Source organism: Octopus bimaculoides, chromosome 4 (assembly GCF_046866305.1).
Source record: "Octopus bimaculoides isolate indiv1 chromosome 4, ASM4686630v1, whole genome shotgun sequence".
Classification (NCBI taxonomy): Eukaryota; Metazoa; Mollusca; class Cephalopoda; order Octopoda; family Octopodidae; genus Octopus; species Octopus bimaculoides.
In genome coordinates, this window is record NC_142931.1 from 39,557,958 (window position 1) to 39,577,912 (window position 19,955).

A 19,955-nucleotide genomic window follows, 5' to 3' on the forward strand; every position below is an offset into this window, starting at 1 on the left:
TGTAAAATGATTTACCGTTCAGTTGGAACTGTTTTACATGCATTGCAATGACATGAATGTCTGCAATCTAATATATTTTTGAAATGGTTGTGCTATTGACATTTCATCTCGTGCGTTAAAACTTATAGAAATCTATATGTAAGTGTACTGGAAATGGTTGTGCAAACAAAACAACTACAGTGGTTGTATCTACATGAACTTATTTCTACTTTCCACTAAATGTAAGCCTTGCCCAGTCTCAGTTTTGAGTGGGTTTACTAATGCAAAATATATACAGCGATATGTCAGTCGCAAAATGGCAGGTTATGTGGTATACAAAATGTGAATAAAAAAAGATTGTTTGAAAGAGTGAAAGGCGCAGGAGTGGCTGTGTGGTAAGTAGCTTGCTTACCAACCACATGGTTCCGGGTTCAGTCCCACTGCGTGGCACCTTGGGCAAGTGTCTTCTACTATAGCCTCGGGCCGACCAAAGCCTTGTGAGTGGATTTGGTAGGCGGAAACTGAAAGAAGCCCGTCATATATATGTATATAAATATATATATATGTATGTGTGTTTGTGTGTTTGTGTTTGTCCCCCCATTATTGCTTGACAACCGATGCTGGTGTATTTACGTCCCCGTAACTTAGCGGTTCGGCAAAAAGAGACCAATAGAATAAGTACTAGGCTTCCAAAGAATAAGTCCTGGGGTCGAATTGCACGACTAAAGGCGGTGCTCCAGCATGGCCACAGTCAAATGACTGAAACAAGTAAAAGAGTAACATATTTACTGGGTAAGTCACGTGTAAAAATACACACACACACATAAAGATTACTTTTGGATGTTACTTATGAAGAATGTGAATTATATTCCTGTATGTTCACTGAGTATTGGTTATTCCAATTTTTAAAAAGTCACTGAGTGATGCTGTTTGTTATGCACTGAGATGTGGAAAAAGATCATAATTATTTTTTCTAAAGTAAAAACTGTGAAAACGTGGTAATACATTGGAGTTCCATAGTGGTAATACTGGTTGCCTTTCACTTGATACACAACAGTACAGAAAAGCTGTCTGTAGAAAAACCCTGCAAGGTTTGGTTCAGTCTGTCAAAGTTTGATTTCTGCTTTGTAGTAAGGAAGGGATCCAGTTGTAGATAATGTGAATGACTGAAAAAGGCTCAAATATCGAGTGGTAGGGACATTTTAATAATTATAGCTGGATCTGTGTAGTTGCAACTTGTGTAAATTCTGTGGGAAATGGTTTACATACATTGGGAAGACTTCAACATGACAAAATTTTATTTTCCAACCTTTAAAAATGTAAAGTACTTGATTACGTAAACAAATGTTTATGAGCAATGAATATAAAGAGATATGTAGCAAAAGCCATAGAACACAGCTAAACTCTTGGAAAGAAGCCTGCAATGTGAGTTTGATTCCCAATTGGCATTTTAATATGGTTAAAAAAATGTCACAATTTCACTTCCCTTTGTCTATACATATAATAAGGCTTAAAACGTTGTTAGCCCTCCCTAAAACCCCAAATATTTTCAATAAAAAATGTTAATAACTTTCAATGACAGAGTCATCATCATTATCATCATTTAACCTCTGTTTTGCATGGTGGCATGGGTTGGATGGCTTGACAGGAGTTGCACCAAGTTTCATACTTGTTTTGGCATGGTTTCTATGGTTGGATGCCCTTCCTAATGTCAACCACTTTACAGAGTGTAGTGGGTGCTTTTTATGTGGAACCAGCACCAGTGTTTTCTATGTGGTACCAATACTTGTGTTTTTTACATGACACCAGCACCTACAGGGTCACTAAGTACCTTGCAAAACAAAAAACCCTCAACTGGGAGGTGGTGGGGTTGTATTGAAGGAGTGTGGCTTTGTGCCAGTTAAGAGATTTAAAGTGTTGAGGGGACAGATATATAGATGTCTTGCTGCAGAGCAGAAATGAGTGTGAGTTGGAGAGTAAGATAATGAGAATGATAGTGAGAGATGGCAGAAATGTGTTGGGACATGCCCTTGAGGGACATTGGAATTAGTGAGAATAGGTGAGGTGATATAGAGGTTTGAGCAGGATGAGGTGACTAGCAAATAATGGAGAGAAATATAGAAGCTCAATGGCAAGGGTTGCAATAGATATGTGAGGGCATTGAGGGTTATAGCAGGTAAGCAAGGAGTTGATGATGGAGAATAGCACAGGCAGGGGAAAGAAGGTGCAGAAAGGAAGTGATTGGTGGAGACAGTTGGTAACAGTAGGTGATGGGTGTAGACAAAGGTAACTGAGACAGCCAAAGGGTACAGTATGTGCCTATTCTGCTTTCAGGTGATAAAGGAAGTGATAGGTTTTAGGGGATGAAATCTAGGTGGAGGGAGAAAGTTGACAGAGCAGAGTCCTTCATGAGCATGCATTACCAAGGTTGGCAGGTCTTGAGTACAGCAAGGTGCCAGATATATTGGTCCTTTGTCATCTCTTTTGTGAGGCTCAGTGTTTTTAAGGTCAGCCTTCAATACTTCATCCCATATCTTCCAGGGTTTCCCTTTTCCACAAGTTCCACCCTCTTCTTTATGCAACTATCCTCATCCATATGCATCACATGACCAAACTAGCATAGTTTTCTCTTTTGCACACTTCATTTAATTCCTCTGATGCCAAACTTTTCTCTCAATACACTAGGGCTCTGTCACACATGTACATTGACATTGCATATCAAGCAGAGCATACCAGCTTCATTTCTCTAGTCTTTGCATGTCTTCTGCTTTCAGGACTTACATCTCACTACCATGTAGCATTGTTATTCATACATATGCATCATACAATCTTCCTTACACTTGGAGAGAGACCTTTGGTTGCCAACAAAGATAGAAGCTCTCTGAATTTTTTCCATCTTATTCATATTCTAGTAATTAGATTTTTGGTACATCCTCTGCCGCTGCTAATTAGGTCACTTAGGTACCACTTTTCGAGAGTCTCTAGGGCATTTGAGGAAATCATTTTCCCATGTATCTAATCTTTATGGCTCCCGTACACCTTCCATATACAAACACTAATTTTCCTGTTAATCTTTGTACTATTCCACTGCACCTCTTGTGTGTCCATAGCTTGCACTGGGGACACCAATGGAATTCCTGCTAACACCTTTCCTACATATTAGGCAGGGTCATTTACCTGAAAGGGGTAGGGTCCTGTCTAATTTCTTGGTTACTAGGACCTTGGTCTTTGCTAAACTAACTTTGAGACCCTTTGATTCCAGATTTTGTTTCCACATCTGGAATTTCTTTTCTAGTTCTGTTACAGATTCTGCTATGAGGGCAAGATCATCAGCATATAACAGTTTCCATGAACTTTCAATCTTAAATTTATCTGTTATGGCTTCGAAGATGATGGTATATTGTGTGTGTGTGTGTGGGGGGGGGGGGGGGTTTAAGGACATGTACACTAAATTCGTCATTGTACTCATAGCTAACCCATTGTACTCATAGCTAACCCTATATCAGTTTGACTGGTTGCAACTTTTTGACTATTACATTTAGTTCATGCATAATTTTGCTAAATTACGAGAGAATTTATAAATGCACTAAAATTAATTCCAAAGTTTCTTTTTAATTATTCAGGTTTCTGGATGTCATCGTTAATAATTCTGGTGGAAGAACCTATCTTACTCTTCTTTTTGAATACATTGACCAAGATCTGTCCAGTTTTCTTGAAAAATATCCTTCTCCAAGTTTGGAACAAGATATAATTCGGGTAATTAACCATATTTCTGAATTTTTCATATTTGAACATCGAAAGGAATGGTGGAAGTAAACTGAATCCATTGCCTGCTTTCATACCAACACTTGGCTCTTCAGAGTCTTTAGAATCCACTCAGGCCATGTACCTGGTTTAAGGATAACATATTTCTGTCCTCCTACTAGTCTCACAAACTCTAAAAAAAGATACAAGCACTGTTTCCACTGATTCAGCTATTAAAGAAATTTATCTACGGAGTAGATGATATGTATTGCAATAACTAATTTTGTATCTTTAGACTCTGGTTTAAAATGTTACTTTGATCATCTTTCTTCTCATCCATTTAACAATCATGAAATAAGTATCTATAATATTCTTGTCTTGTGGCTGTGTGGTAAGAAGTTTGCATCCCAGCCACATGGTTCCAAGTTCAATCTCACTACACACCTTGGGCAAGTGTCTTCTGCAAGTGGTAGATGGAAACTGAAAGAAGCCTGCGGAGATGTACTTGCATAGCAAGTGACCTGGTCTGAGATTGTGTGCTGGAACGAAAACAATTGCAGCGTGGAAGGTGTTTATAAGCCATTTAAAATAACACACAAAAACCGTTAGATTCACTTCAACATTTAAATTTAATTTGTCAAAATATTTTCGACGCTTTGAGACTGCGACCTGTTCACTGACAAAATTCTGTGCTGCATCAAATGCAGCACAGAATTTTGTCAGTGAACAGGTCGCAGTCTCAAAGCGTAGAAAATATTTTGACAAATTAAATTTAAATGTTGAAGTGAATCTAACGGTTTTTGTGTGTTATTTTAAATGGCTTATAAACACCTTCCACGCTGCAATTGTTATATATATATATATATATATATATATATATATATATATATATATATCCAAATTGAGGGAGTGAAGCAGGTAAAATCCAGGCAACAAATGTTTCCTAGGTAGTAGGTCCTCTGATGTAATAATCGCTCAACAAGGGGTACACTCAGCTAGCTACTCGTCAGGGGCCGAAGATACCTTAATCATGTGAAGGTTACATTGTCGTTAAGGAATCGCAAGTTAACTCGCCGAAGATATAGTTTGAAATTTCAATAAGCTTTTCTGCAATATCGTTTTCTTATCAATTTTTTTTTATGAAGCTCGGAATTTACACATTTTTTTTTCAAAACGAATCCCTTTCATTTGTTGACTCTTCTGTCATTAAGAGTAACTGATGTATACTTTTCAATGAGGCTCGTTCGAATAATGCCCCTTGTTACTTTGTCTATTAACGCAACGCTTTGGGTTTATCATGCCAAGGGAGATAACTTCAATAGTTTTGGAGTTACCATCCTTTGTCAATTATGAACAGGCGTTCTTAAAACACGGGCAATAGGATCGTGGTTTTTCTTTGAATTAAAATAATTAAACTAGGTATATAATTATTTGCCTCATCAATCGTTTTAACGACTACGTTTCCATGCATGCATGGAAATTTGTCGAAACAAAATTTCTACGGTCAAATGCTGTAACTGTTGCCACCCTTCACTTGTTTCTTAGCAAGTCAATATTTACCTATGACTGGATATATTTATCATGGGACACTGGAAACGAAAAACATCGCTCGTATGACGTGACACTTGCATACAACCATCATGTAATGTTAAGACTGGAGACACATACACATACACACACAATGGGCTTTTTCCACCTATCAAATCTACTCATAAGGTAGATTTGACCCGGTGCTATAGGTGAAGGCACTTTCCATACAATAGGAGTGAGCTTGAAACTGTTTGGTCTAATATAATTTCATTTCATAAGCCATCACTTTCAGTAGTTTTTCTAAAAATCTAATGTAGTGGGCAAAAAAATTAGTGAAGGCATTCTCCCTAGTGGTTAGGGAGTTTCACTCAGTCATAAGATTCTGGTTTCAATTCTTTGACTGGGCAGTGCATTATATTTTTGAGTAAAATACTTTATTTCTTGTTGCCACAGTCCACTCAGCTGTAAATGAGTTCCAGCAATAGCTGGGAAGTTAACCCTGCCATGGACTAGCTTCCTGTTCAGGGGAACAGTGTTGTTATCTCAGTCACTCTTATGCCATAGAAACTGGGTTAATGCTTTTGATACTAACCCGCCTGAGACCGCTCTAGCTCTGTGGTACAAAACTCTTGTTTCCAAAAGTTGAATTCCTAATAACTGCTTAATAATAACAAAATTATTTTACTAAATCCTTCATTATATTTAAAAATAATTAAAGTAAACACAGAGAGTATCTCAACAGAAATATGGTAACAAAAGGGTTAAACCCCAGTCCAATGAGTTTAGCACTCACTACAAGAAAATGTAATCCATGCAAACAGCCAAAAAGAGGCACATACTGGATGGGATAATATAAGAATTAATTTCTGATTGGTTAAAAAAATTTTTCTTTCTTTTCTCTTTTTTTTTCTGAAAACATGGTGAAAGGAGCACTGAGCTATAAAAGGTTCATAATCACTGATATAAACTAATCAAATTCACTCCTTATATTCTAACGTTAGCCAATCATATGGATGGCAGAATTATGTCCCTTCTTATATGCTAAGGTCAAATCCTGCTTAAGTTTACTTTGTCTATCATGGTTCCATACTTAATAGGATACCAGAAAGTACATGTGGTTGATTAAATTGATGGCAGAATTTTGGTTTAAGCACCCCATATAAGCTTCTTACCACACAGCCACACCTGCACCTATGTTTGGCTAAAATTCTTCAAGACATGGCTGCAGTCTAATGACTGAAACAAGTAAAAGAAAGAAATATATAATGAAAAGAAATAGGATATATATTATAAGAAATACCACTCAATAATAAATATTATATATGTTCATTTAAATATGATTTGTGTTTTACTATATTTAGTGAGTAGGTATTTGTGTAGGTATTTAGCTATGTTCCTTCTCTTGAATGCTTGGACATAATTGTAAAAACATTAGATGAAAATCCATTTGGGAGATTCTGTATGGACTTTCTAGAAACAACAGTCAAATTAATACAGCAGTACATATCTATAATTGATTTGTGTGCGTGGAAAATGGATGTTAAGTGATGATGATGATGACATATGTGTGTGTGTGTGTGTGTGTGTGTGTGTGTGTGTGTATATATATATATATATATATATATATATATATATATATATATATATATATATGTCATCATTGTTTAATGTCCATCTTCCATGCATGCATGGGTAAGATGGTTGACAGGAGCCGGCCAGGGAGAAAAAAACTACCCTAGGCTACTTGTTTTGGGTGGGATTTTATGGCTGGATGCCTTTCATAACACCAACCACTCCACAGAGTGGACTCGATGCCTTTTATGTGGCACTAGCACAGACATTATTTTTACAGCTGGATGCCCTTTCAAATGCCAACCACGTTACAGTGTGGACTGGATGCTTTTTATGTGGAACCAGCACTGGCAGGGTAACTCACAAGACAAGGAATTATGAGAGGGCAGGGCATTTGAGGAGGAGAACTTGTGTCAGAGGGTGAAAGGTTAGGGTGCGACAAAGAGACAGAAGCAGGTGTCTTGCAGCAACAGAGGGGGCATTAGAGAAGGTGATCCAGTATCAAATGATGAAAGATTAGAGTGTAACAGAAAAACAGAGGGAGAAATAGGTGTCTTGCTATAGAGGAGGTACATGGTTACCCAGTGAGAAAGAGAGAGAAGGGATAGAGAGTGAGAAAGAGGCCAGAAACAAAGGTGATACTTGGTTACCTAGTCAGAGGAAAAACAAGAGGAGAGAGTGAGTGTGATCAAAAGAAAAGAGAGAGAGTAGGAAACAGCAGAAGTGTAAGAAAGAGCAAAAGAGAGATGGTGTAGTGCTATGGTATACTCACAAGTAACAAGAATATGAGCGTAGAACCTGGTTAGAAAAATAGGGTGTGAGTGTTGGAGCTGTGGGGAGCAGTGATACAGGCAGTGAGGGAGTGAAGCAGGTAAAATCCAGGCAACAAATGTTTCCTAGGTAGTAGGTCCTCTGATGTAATAATCGCTCAACAAGGGGTACACTCAGCTAGCTACTCGTCAGGGACCGAAGATACCTTATTCATGTGAAGGTTACATCGTTGTTAAGGAATCGCAAGTTAACAGATATTTTCAAGATTCACTGGTCCCACTCCTGAACTATATGGTCATTATATTGATGACTACATCAGTGTGACCTCGCTCTCCCACGAACAACTAGACTCCTTCCTCTCTTTTGTCCAATCTTTCCATCCTGCCCTCGAATTCTCCTGCACCATTTCCAACACTTCCATCGCTTTTCTTAACATTTTGGTCAACATACACCACTCCACTCCACTCTCACCACCTCCATCCATTACAAACACACAGACTCACACTCATACCTCAACTTCTCCTCCTCCCACCCTACTCACACCAAGCTCTCCATCCCCTACTCCCAATCCCTCCGTCTGCGCAGGCTCTGCAGTGACAACCATGACTTTGAGATGACTCAGTCTCAACTCATGGCTTGCCACTTCATCTTTCGTGGATATCTCCTCACCACCATCCACACCGCCCTTGCCAGAGCATGTTCCATAGACTGTGCATCTGCTCTCTTTCCCTGCACCCTCGCTGCCGTTACCATCTCCTGTTTCCCCTCACCTACCACCCCTCCACCCTGCTTCTCCAATGCCCCATTTTCTGAACCTTTCAGCGACTCCAGTCCAATCCCTCCACTTCACACATCTTCCCCAATCTACCCCTCTCTTCCTTCGAATGAGCCCACAACCTACGTGACCTCCTGGTCCACAGTTTCTTCCCTAACCCCATCTCCCAACCTGGCTCATTCCCCTGCTCCTGCCCACACTGCCGCACTTGCCCCTACTTCTCCAACACCACCATCTTCACATCATTGTCTTTATCATATCACCGACTCCTTTACATGTACTTCTAGCAATGTCATTTACTGCATCTTCTACTCTTTCTGTCCTCTGTACATTGGTCAAACAGGACGCCGCTTGGGTGACCGGTTCACGGAACACTTCCGAGATGACACCCTGGTCTTCTGCCATTTCTGCTCTACCAATCATTCATTACAATACCTGTCTGTGCTTGAATTGTCTTTGCACAGAGGCCATCTGGACTCCCACCTTCGCCAGGAACAGGAATTAATCTTCTCTCTTTGTTCCTTTGCACCATATGGGCTCAACTCGCCTCTTCATCTGACTCTCCTCCTCTCTCCTCTCTTCATCTCACACCTTCCTCTCTTCACTTCTACCCACCTCTCCTCTCTTGCCTGACACCTACTTCCTCTCTTCACTCCTACTCACCTTCTCCCTCTCACCTCCCTCCCATCTTCTCCCTTCATCGTTACCCCCCCTCCAACCACACTTCACTCCTACACATCCCAACTCCACCACCCCACACTCACACATCCCACCCCTACTCCCACATCCTCACCTCAAACCCACACCCACCCTCACATCCCACACTCCGCCCTCACATCCCACACCCTGCCCTCACATCCTCCACACATGATCACACCACACCACACACGATCGCACCATGTCATGCCACACCACCACCACAACACAACACACCATCACACCACAACACAACACACCACCACACCATATCGCACCACTCTGCACACACTAGCACCGACCAATTCCCAACACCCACACCATCATCCACACCAACACACACACATCCAAAAGGTCAAGGTTACCAGCCCCTATCCACATGCACACACACACTCTCACATACACATGCATGCACACCTTCGTTTTGGGGTTACCACTACTTTATTATCTCCTCTTCTTCCTAGCTCTCCTGTGTGACCACCCCCACCCAGCCAGCTACCATGATTGACTGCTAGCCGCTAAAGCTTTTTTTTATTCTCTCTCTGTTTATTTTCTCGTGTTCCTTTCTGTTGAAGAGCGTAGGCTTGAAACGTAAAAGACTTTCTCACCTTCCCAAGCGTTAAACTAATACACCTGTTTGTCACTTATACACCTGTCTTCATCTTGTTTTTTTTTTGTAAATTCCAGCTATGTGTGTGTGTGTCAATATATATAAATAATAAGTTGCTGTTTGGACTAAAACTTTAAAATATAGTTTTTAGCATAAAATGTGGAGTATTTTAGGTGCTGTTTCAATCCAGATCAATCTTGATTGAGCAGATATGATTAAAGACATTCCAGCCATGAACATTTCATTAGATTTTGTTTATCTTGGATTTTATAATCCAGTGTGTCCTCATTTTAATACAGTAGTGGGTGATTTGAGGGAGATTTGGCTACTATTTCTAGCAGGTCAAGCAACAATGAAGAGATTTGAATTGAAAGCATTAACCAACTGGAAAACAAAAAAAAAATCATTCAATTATATTTTTTACGTTTATGTATATGTGTTGCAAAATTCTTGATGTGAAACAGGTACTTGGGGATGGTCATATTTTGCCAGTTAAACACACGCACTATGTGTTTGGTCTTTACTTCAGCTTTATTATTATTATCATTATTATCATTATTATTATTAAGGTGGCGAGCTGGCAGAATCGTTAGCAAAATGCATAGTGGCATTTCATCTGTATTTATGTTTTGAGTTCAAATTCCATTGAGGTTAACTTTGTCTTTTATCCTTTTGGGGGTTGATAAAATGAGTACCAGTTGAACACTGGGGTTGATGTAATCAACTCATTCCCTCCCCCAAAATTGCTGCCCTTGTGGAAAAAATTTGAAACCCATACTGGGCGAAATGCTTAGCAGTATTTTGTCTGCCACTACATTCTGAGTACAAGTTCTGCCAAGGTCAACTTTGCCTTTCATCCTTTCGGGGTCGATAAATTAAGTACCAGAGAAACATTGAGGTCGATGTAATTGACTAGTCCCCTCCCACAAAATTTCAGGTTTTGTGCCTTTAGTAGAAGAGATTATTATTGTCATCATCATTGTCATTTTTGTTTCTTTGTCAAAGCTCTTTCATCACTCATCCTGTAACTTCTTTAGCAACTCTTTATCCCACATGTCTCCTCTTGTTCAAGAGGATACACAAAGAAACAAAAATAAAAATAATAAAGCTGAAATAAAGACCAAATACATAGTGCATGTACTTAATTGGCAAAATATGATCATCTCCAAGTATTATAAATTATATTTTATTGTGAATCTAATTTTTTGTTTCATATATTTTCTTACAGAACATGATGAAACAGCTACTCAGTGGTATTGATTTTCTCCATTGTCATAAAGTTGTACACAGAGACTTGAAGCCACAGAATATTCTAGTAACCAGAAATGGTTTGTTAAAAATTGCAGATTTTGGTCTGGCACGAAGTTATACATTTCAAATGACTCTTACTGCAGTGGTTAGTATTATCTGAATTTATGTTAGTTGAACACAAGAAGTTCTCAAAATGTTTCTTGGTTTTTTTTATTTATTTGTTTAAGGTTGACAGAAGACAAAAAGAATATTGTCTAAAAAAAAATAAAGAAGAGACATGCAGAATGCTACTTTTACTACTATTACTACTACTACAACGTGCTGGTCATCAATAAATTACCTTCTTTTTCTAAGTCATATACTTAAAACGAACATTTCAGAATACTTTTTCAGTGGTGCATAAATAAATAGTAATATACATGTGTGTGTGTGTGTGTGTGTGCACATGTATGTACGCATGCACACACACACACATTCAAATTATTGGCGGCTAGCTGGCAGAAACGTTAGCACGCCGTGCGAAATGCTTAGCGGTATTTCGTCTGCCGCTACGTTCTGAGTTCAAATTCCGCCGAGGTCGACTTTGCCTTTCATCCTTTCGGGGTTGATTAAATAAGTACCAGTTACGCATTGGGGTCGATATAATCGACCTAATCCGTTTGTCTGTCCTTGTTTGTCCCCTCTGTGTGTAGCCCCTTGTGGGTAGTAAAGAAATAACACATTCAAATTATCCATTAGAAGCAGTTCAATAATCTAAACATTATTAAATATCACATACTTAATGTATGTGTTTTTTGTTGAAATGTCAGGAGCTGTAGTTTTTCTTCCAGGAAAGATCCTTCTAAAAGTGCATAGTCTTAAGAACAAAGTATATTCAAAGTTAGGCAAAATGAAACCATCCTGGAAATATTACTATGTAAGAACAGGGAATTTGCAACCAGAAAAACTGATAATCAACATTATATCATAAGTAGTTGACTATCTAAATATTCAAGATAATGACTTACTGTTAATATGATTATAATCCCTTTGCTTGGGAATGGTGAATCTTGAAGTGGATAAAGCTATAAATAACAACATGTAAATATTGGGTTAAAAAAAAACTGTTTGAATAGGAGAAATTGAAGGCTGCCCATTCCAAAAAGAGTTAGTTCACATTCTTGAAGTTTCTATATTCTTATTACATCAATGATATGATTATAATTTTTTTTGATAATTAATCTTTTTGTTTAATATTTACATCTAAACTAACTGGCACTCTGTCAGTTACAGCAACAAGGGTTCCAGTTGATCCAAGCAACGGAACAGCCTACTCATGAAATTAACATGCAATGTAGGTGCAGAAGTGGCTGTGTGGTAAGTAGCTTGCTTACCAACCACATGGTTCCGGGTTCAGTCCCACTGCGTGGCACCTTGGGTAAGTGTCTCCTGCTATAGCTTGGGCCGACCAGAGCCTTGTGAGTGGATTTGGTAGACGGAAACTGAAAGAAGCCCATCATGTATATATATATATCTGTGTTTATACCCCCACCACCATTTGACAACCGATGTTGGTGTGTCTACGTCCCCGTAACTTAGTGGTTCGGTAAAGAGACCAATAGAACAAGTACCAGGTTTATAAAGAATAAGTTCTGGGGTCAATTTGTTCAACTAAAGGCAGTGCTCCAGCATGGCTATAGTCAAATGACTGAAACAAATAAAAGAGTAAAAGAGAGTAAGTGGCTGAACACTTCACAGACATGAGTACCCTTAATGTAGTTCTCAGAGAGATTCAGTGTTACACAGAATGTGACAAGGCTGACCCTTTGAAAAATACAGTTATTACTCATTATTGCCAGCTGAGTGGACTGGGACAATGTGAAATAAAGTGTCTTGCTCAAGGATACAACATGCTGTGAAGACTCAAACTCACAACTTTACAATTGTGATCTGAATACCATAACCACTAAGTCATGTGACTTCACTTGTATAATCAATATTTAGATTGGTTTGATCTCCAGTTATCATCATTCCTGGGTGTGTAAATGACCCTTTATTCTTAAACTAATGGCTAGCAATGTTGTTATTGTAAAGGCTCCTAGTTGGAATTCAGTCAGGTACCGTACTGTTGGCACTGACTGCTGGATATCCTTTCTAACACTGTAAAGAGCTTAGGGCTAGTTTCCTGGCTTCTCTGGCCTATATATTCTTCCTTGGACGCGATGCCAGTATGTTGCAGGATTACTTTTTCTTACTGAGTTGACTGGAGCAACATGAAATGAAGTGTTTTGCTCCAGAAACACAATGCATCACCCAGTCCAGGAATCCAAACCACAATCTTACGATCATGTGACCAACACACTAACCACTAACCCATGTGCCTCCAGTGTGTATCGGGTGCATTATATTGTGGCACCAGCACAAGTCTAAAAAATTTCCTTGATCCTACATCTTTGTTTATTCATTCCTCAAGTAATTTATGATATGTCTCAGGTGGATTAGAGTGGCTCCAACACAGGTTTGGTTACCTTGCTGTAGAGGAGATACATGGCTATCCCAGTCAAAGTGAGAGAGAGAGAGAGAGAGAGAGATGGTGGTGAAGATGTGCCAGAGCATACCCTCAAGGCACAGGGAAGTAAAAGTAAGTGGAGTGGTGCAGAGGACTGAACAAAGTGAGTGAGCAGGGAGTTCATGAGAATGTGAAAGGAGAGTGGGAGAGAGGGGAGGGAAAGGAGAAATGCAGTAAGTAGTGAACACTGGTATATCAGGGAGTTGTGGGATAACAATATATATATATATATTGTTATAATATAACAATATAAATTTGAGATGGGTGATTCTTTCTTGTCTTGGGATTCACTGTCAAACAGCTGGGTGGAATTGCACGAAAAATTACACAAATGTGTAGAATGATCCGGTGGTGATGCTGGGCTTTGTATTTTTTTCATAGCTCCATGGTTACCGAGATAATCTACTATAATAATACTCTTGTGTTTATGAATGAGAAAGGAAGGAAGGAAGGGATGATGTCATACTTGGTTGTGGGATGATGAAAATTGTACGCTGAAAAAATAAATCAAACAGTGTTTCAACTCTGTGTGAATATGTGCGTGTGTATGTAAAAGGGGTGTGTGTGTGTGTGTGTGCATGCGCGCGCAATGGAAGTGGGATGGTTCATCTTTGTTCGCTTAGTATTTGGGTTTATTTCTTGATTTGGTTGAATCTTGGCTGGTTTTTTTTGGTGGTAAGTTATTTTTAGTGTTTTGATGGAAAAAGTCATTCTAAAATTGTTTTTTTAATGTAAGCGTGCCCAAACAATTTGAATGCTTACACAGATCAGGTTTTACAGCCACATCATCCAAACCGACCGGGTGAAACTGGGCTTAGCTGCTAGTACATATATATGTGTGTGTGTGTGTAGAAGGTCGAAAAGTACACACGAGTTGATATGTATGAGTAAAATAGGATAAGGTAGAAATTGTGGGAAAATTAAATTAAATGTTTTTTTTTAAATATTTCAAAACACATTTCATTTAATTTTTCCACAATTTAATTGTTTTTCGTGCTTTACTCAAAGTTGAAAAAGTCGCAAAGACTGAGACCAGTACTAAAATGTTCTTCATGATAAAATTATTTTAATATTTTCTACCTTGTCCTATTTTCATTATATATACTCTTCGAAACGCCTGTGTTAGAATGGGGGCAGCTGATGAAGGAGATGTTCTCTATGTGGCCTGTGTGTTTTCTGTACTCGTTTATCATTTTGTCTATGCTTTGTTTCCAATGTCCTGTACCCAGATATGCATCTATATATACAAGTAGATGTAAGTATGTACATACATGTACGTATATATGCATATACCCATTTATTATTTGTGTTATATATATATATATATATATATATATATATATATATATGTGTGCGGGTGGCACGTAAAAGCACCCACTACACTCTCTGAGTGGTTGGCGTTAGGAAGGGCATCTAGCTGTAGAAACTCTGCCAAATCAGATTGGAGGCTGGTGTTGCCATCCGGTTTCACCAATCCTCAGTCAAATCGTCCAACCCATGCTAGCATGGAAAGCGGACATTAAACGATGATGATGATGATGATGATACACACACACACACACACGCATACACAAAAGTTGAAATTTATTTCTCATTTAGGTTGTAACATTATGGTATCGTGCCCCTGAAGTCATTCTACAAGCTCAGTATGCTTCACCTGTTGATTTGTGGAGTTGTGGTTGTATATTTGCAGAACTTTTTAACAGAAGGTAATTATAATTCCTATTTTTTATTTTCAATTATTAAATCTGTTTTTCAAGTTTATTTATTAAAAAAAAAATTTCTTTTTAACGTATTTCAGGGACCTTTTGGCATTAATAGTGCTTCTGTCACTATAATAGTTAATTTTTAATAAGCCTGCTGGCTATTTGCACCACCAGTGTTTGAAAAGATGCTGATATTTTATATATTGTAGCAGTGAGATTTCACTGACAAGTGTTGACTGGACGCTTTCCACTTATGATTTCCAGTAGAATGAAATTATGTGATGTGGGAATTCCAGCACCTATATCAGATGATTCTTGTCTGCTATAATCTGTGTATGCTTTTATACACCAAGCGCTTATATGAGTGGATCTCTCAAGGCTAATAATGCAGTACTTAGTGTTCCAACAAGACGTCCATGTTAAGTCTGATATAAAGATTATCTATTAATATTATTTTGACAGAAACTTTCATTGATATTAACCATTTGGTCATCATATTTCTGTTGAAATACACTGTCTTTGTTTCAGTTAATTTTGAAAATAATGAAGAATATATATATATATATATATATATATATATATATATATATATATATATATAGTTCAAATTTACAGAAAATAAAAGACGAAGACAGGTAAAGGGACAGTGAGCAAGTGTATTAGTTTAATGCTTGAGAAGAATGGAAAAGTCTTAGACATTTCAAGCCTGTACTTTTCAACAGAAAAGATTGAGAGGGGAAAAAAATGGAGAGAGAAAAAGTGTGCTGGGATTAATGGTTTAACATGATGAAATGACCTTAAGGATATCCTTAACCTTTTAGTATTTGAATTATTTTGTCAAGTATAATGCTTATTTATTGACATTGTGACTGACACCCATGCCGGTGGCATGTAAAAAGCACCATTTGAGTGTGGTTGATGCCAGTGCCTCCTGCCTGGCTCTTGTGCTGGTGACACGTAAAAAGGACCCACTACACTTTTGGAGTGGTTAGCTTTAGGAAGGACATCCAGCTGTAGATTGGAGCCTGGTGTTGCCTCCTGGCTTGTCAGTCCTCAGTCAAACTGTCCAACCCATGCTAGCATGGAAAGTGGATGTTAAATGATGATGATGATTGTCTTTTATTAATCATGCACTATCTTGCTAAAACCTATTAATATTTCGAATCTGCCGAAGGCTTAATATATTAAACAATGTGTGTGTGTACCCTATCGGATAGTTACTTCCCTTAGACTACTAAAATTCTTGTTTTTGTCTAGAAATTGGAGCAAAGTTTTAATGTCCCATCCTATTTGAGACCTATGTTTTAGATAGCCATATATTTTACATTCATTAAAATCTAATAGTCACATTTTTGCCATAGACTTAGATCTCAAGTCTATGACTTAGATCTCAAGTCTAATGAATGTTAGCAAACTTACTGTTCGAAAACATCTATAAGTTAATAACAACAATAATAATTCTGCTATAGGCACAAGACCTGCTTAATATTAATAATGATAATAAATGCCCTGTTGCTGTACTAGTACTACTACTACTGGCACAAGGCCTGAGATTTTGGGGTGGGTAGGGAAGCTAGTTAATTACATTGACCCAGTACTTAACTGGTACTTATTTTATCAACCCAAAAAAGACAAAGGGCAAAGTTGACTTTGGTGGAATTTAAACTCAGAATGCAAAGACAGATGAAATGCTGCTAAATATTATTTTGTCTGGCATGCTTATGATTCTAGCAAAATCATTAAAATATCATCGCTGCCAGTGCCGCTGGACTGGCTCCTGTGCAAGTGGCACGTTAAAAACACCATTTTGAGCGTGGCCGTTGCCAGTACCACCTGACTGGCCCTCTTGCCGGTGGCATGTAAAAGCACCCACTACACTCTCGGAGTGGTTGGTGTTAGGAAGGGCATTCAGCTGTAGAAACTCTGCCAGATCAGATTGGAGCCTGGTGCAGCCATCCGGTTCACCAGTCCTCAGTCAAATCGTCCAACCCATGCTAGCATGGAAAGCGGACGTTAAACGATGATGATGATGATGATGAGTGATTCATCAAAATAATATAATATAATGATTCTGACAGAATCAGTAAAATAATATGTAAAGAAGAGAATATGACCATCTGTAGTAGATTGAAAAGAGAACTAAAAATTATATAGAACTTAAAGGAAGTAAGTGTAGGAGTTGGTGTGTTTGGAATAGTAACTACCAATCTCAGATCTTGGTTAGATCAGTTACAGTTCAAAAGTAAATTGGAACTGCTGCAGGAACCTACGCTATTTGGAAGAGTAGGGATCACAAAACAAGTCTTTGAGACCTGAGTGTGTTGGATGTGGCTTGCTATCAAGGTGAAATTATTCCTGTTCAACACTCTCACACTGAGATAACTCAGTAGTAGTAGTAGTAGTAGTAGTAGTAGTAGTAGTAGTAGTAGTAGTAGTAGTAGTAGTAGTAGTAGTAGTAGCAGCAGCAGCAGTAGCAGTAGTAGTAGTTTCTAATGTAATACAAGGCCTGAAATTTGAAGGTGGTGCTAGTTGCTTACGTTAACCCCAGTACTTGATTGGTGCTTTATTTTATGAACCTTAGGACTGAACCTGAAAGTACATAGTTGGAAAGCAAACTTCTTAACCACACAGCTATGTCTGTGCCTACAACTTCCACCACACATCCATCCACTCACCCACTCCCATCTACTTACCCATACAACATATAAAATTTGCATGTATGTTAAAAAAAAGAAGTCACCGGACCTTCTTCATCTTTGAGTATTTCTTCATTTTTGGTTCTTCGTTTATGCTGGTGCCTATGATGGATGGCAAGACTGATTTTTCTGTGGAACAATTGTTAATGGAGGTCACATCTGATGGTTGATGAAGCATCTTGATTGGAGTCAGTAGATCTTTTGTCAAAGACATTTATCCTGTTTATTTCTTCAATGATGTTCCTCAAAATGTTCTAAACTGATTTTGATGATGTGATGCCACATTGTTCTGTCTTCTGCATGTTGCTCCCATGTTGGTTTTCTTCATTGTCTGTTTGATTTGATCTTTGTAGTTTTGCATGCGACAGCTGCAGGATCTCCTGACAGTGTTGAGTTTACTGTAGGGAATTTGTTGTGGTAGACTGATGCTATTCATGCAGTGGACAAGATCTGTCCATTTGAAGTGATGCAGTGGACAAGATCTGTCCATTTGATGATGACCTCAATGCTGTTGGCTTTGGCCTGTTCAAGGACTGCAAAGTTGATGACATAGTCCTCCCCATTTGATGTTCATAACTGATTGAAGTTTCAGTTCATGAAGTTGTTCCACTTTACAGATGTTCATGTGGTACAAAGTCTACATCTCTCAACTGTAAATGAAGATGGAAACAACTATGGCTTGATACACCACGAACTTGGTTTATTGTTTCAGGTTCTTGTTTCCAAAGACAGTGACATGGGCACCTCAAATCCTGTTCTTGATGCCTTTTATGGAGTTACATTGTGTAGAGAGCAAAGTGTGGGAACTGGTCTACTTCTTCCAGTGGTGTGTTAGAGATGGTGAAGTTGAAATCAGGAAGGATTGAGTTTGGGGCAGGGTGTGCAGGTACTTTGGTCTTCTGGCTGTTGATTGCTAGACTGAGGTGACCACATGCATTTTTGAAGTTGTTGACTGATTTCTGCATTTCTTCAGGTGAATGAGTTGGCAAGGCATTGTCATTAGTGTACTTGCGGCTCAGTGACATAGATTTTGTTAGTCAGTCTTTGTGATTGAAGTCTGGACAAATTGTAAAGTCCACCATTGAAATGGTACATGATTCATATGCCAGGGTTGTTTGATGGGATTTTGTGTATTATGGCTTCAAGGGCCCACAAAGATAAAGTTGGGGCAAGTGCATCTCTTTGCTTTAAGCTATTGGTGATTAGGGAATCTGATATGTTCTTTTGATGTGCTATCCATGCCATCATGGATGAGTGACATAAAATGATCAGGGCAACTGAATTCGTTCTGTGCCATCCACATAGCAGTGTGTGGTATGGTATTGAAAACTTCAGAAATTCATATACTTGTATCAAAGAACTACACGGCCCTATATGAGCCTCAACAAGTACTTTGAAGACTGCCAGAGCATCCTAAACCACTGGAGGGAACACGTCAGGAATCTCCTAAATAGGAACTCCATTGTAGCAGAATATTTTTTTAACAATGCTTCAACATCTTCCTCAATCATGGATGTCGAGCCCGCCATCTTTTTGTGAATTCTGTGACACTATCAAATAGATGAAACCAAAGAGTTAATAAAAAACAAAACAAAAAAAGCAACAAAAATGGATATTTGAGTTAATTCTCTTAGATCTGTTTCTAGGCGTGTCAGTGACCCTCTTTATGTGGGTATGTATTTTTGTATGCAGATGTTTGTGTGCATGGACAACCTAAATCCTAGAACACTGAATTATTTCCCTTGACATACAACTGTTATGTAATCAGTGTATCCAACCTGGAATAGCTATACGATTGAAACTAATCGTAATTTGTTTCCTTCTGCTGGCCTGTTTGAAGAATATCTCAGGAGAAAGGATATGAGACTTTGAACAATGGAATGCTGTAAACTGGAACTATAATCTCACATATTAGACATTCACTCAATCTGGGTACTTACAAGCATAATCAATTAACTACACACACACACACACACACACACACACACACACACACACACACACACACACACATCTATGTTTTAAAAGGAGCTCATGACAAAATTAGTTTTAAAAAAAAGTTTGAAGCACAAATGAA

General features: G+C 38.4%; 1 protein-coding gene across 4 annotated transcripts in view; it reads left to right on the top strand.

The window, feature by feature from the left end:
- LOC106881146 (cyclin-dependent kinase 4) overlaps positions 1–19,955 on the top strand; it is a 104,024-nt gene that overhangs the window by 40,832 nt on the left and 43,237 nt on the right. For all 4 annotated transcript variants that reach the window (XR_016241461.1, XR_016241462.1, XM_089350613.1 and 1 more), the window contains exons 3-5: positions 3,603–3,735; positions 10,906–11,073; positions 15,076–15,185. Coding sequence is in view for 2 of the 4 variants with exons in the window: in XM_089350613.1 (XP_089206739.1) it covers positions 3,603–3,735; positions 10,906–11,073; positions 15,076–15,185 (411 nt within the window). In the remaining 2 variants the exon portion in view is untranslated. The remainder of the gene's footprint in view (positions 1–3,602; positions 3,736–10,905; positions 11,074–15,075; positions 15,186–19,955) is intronic.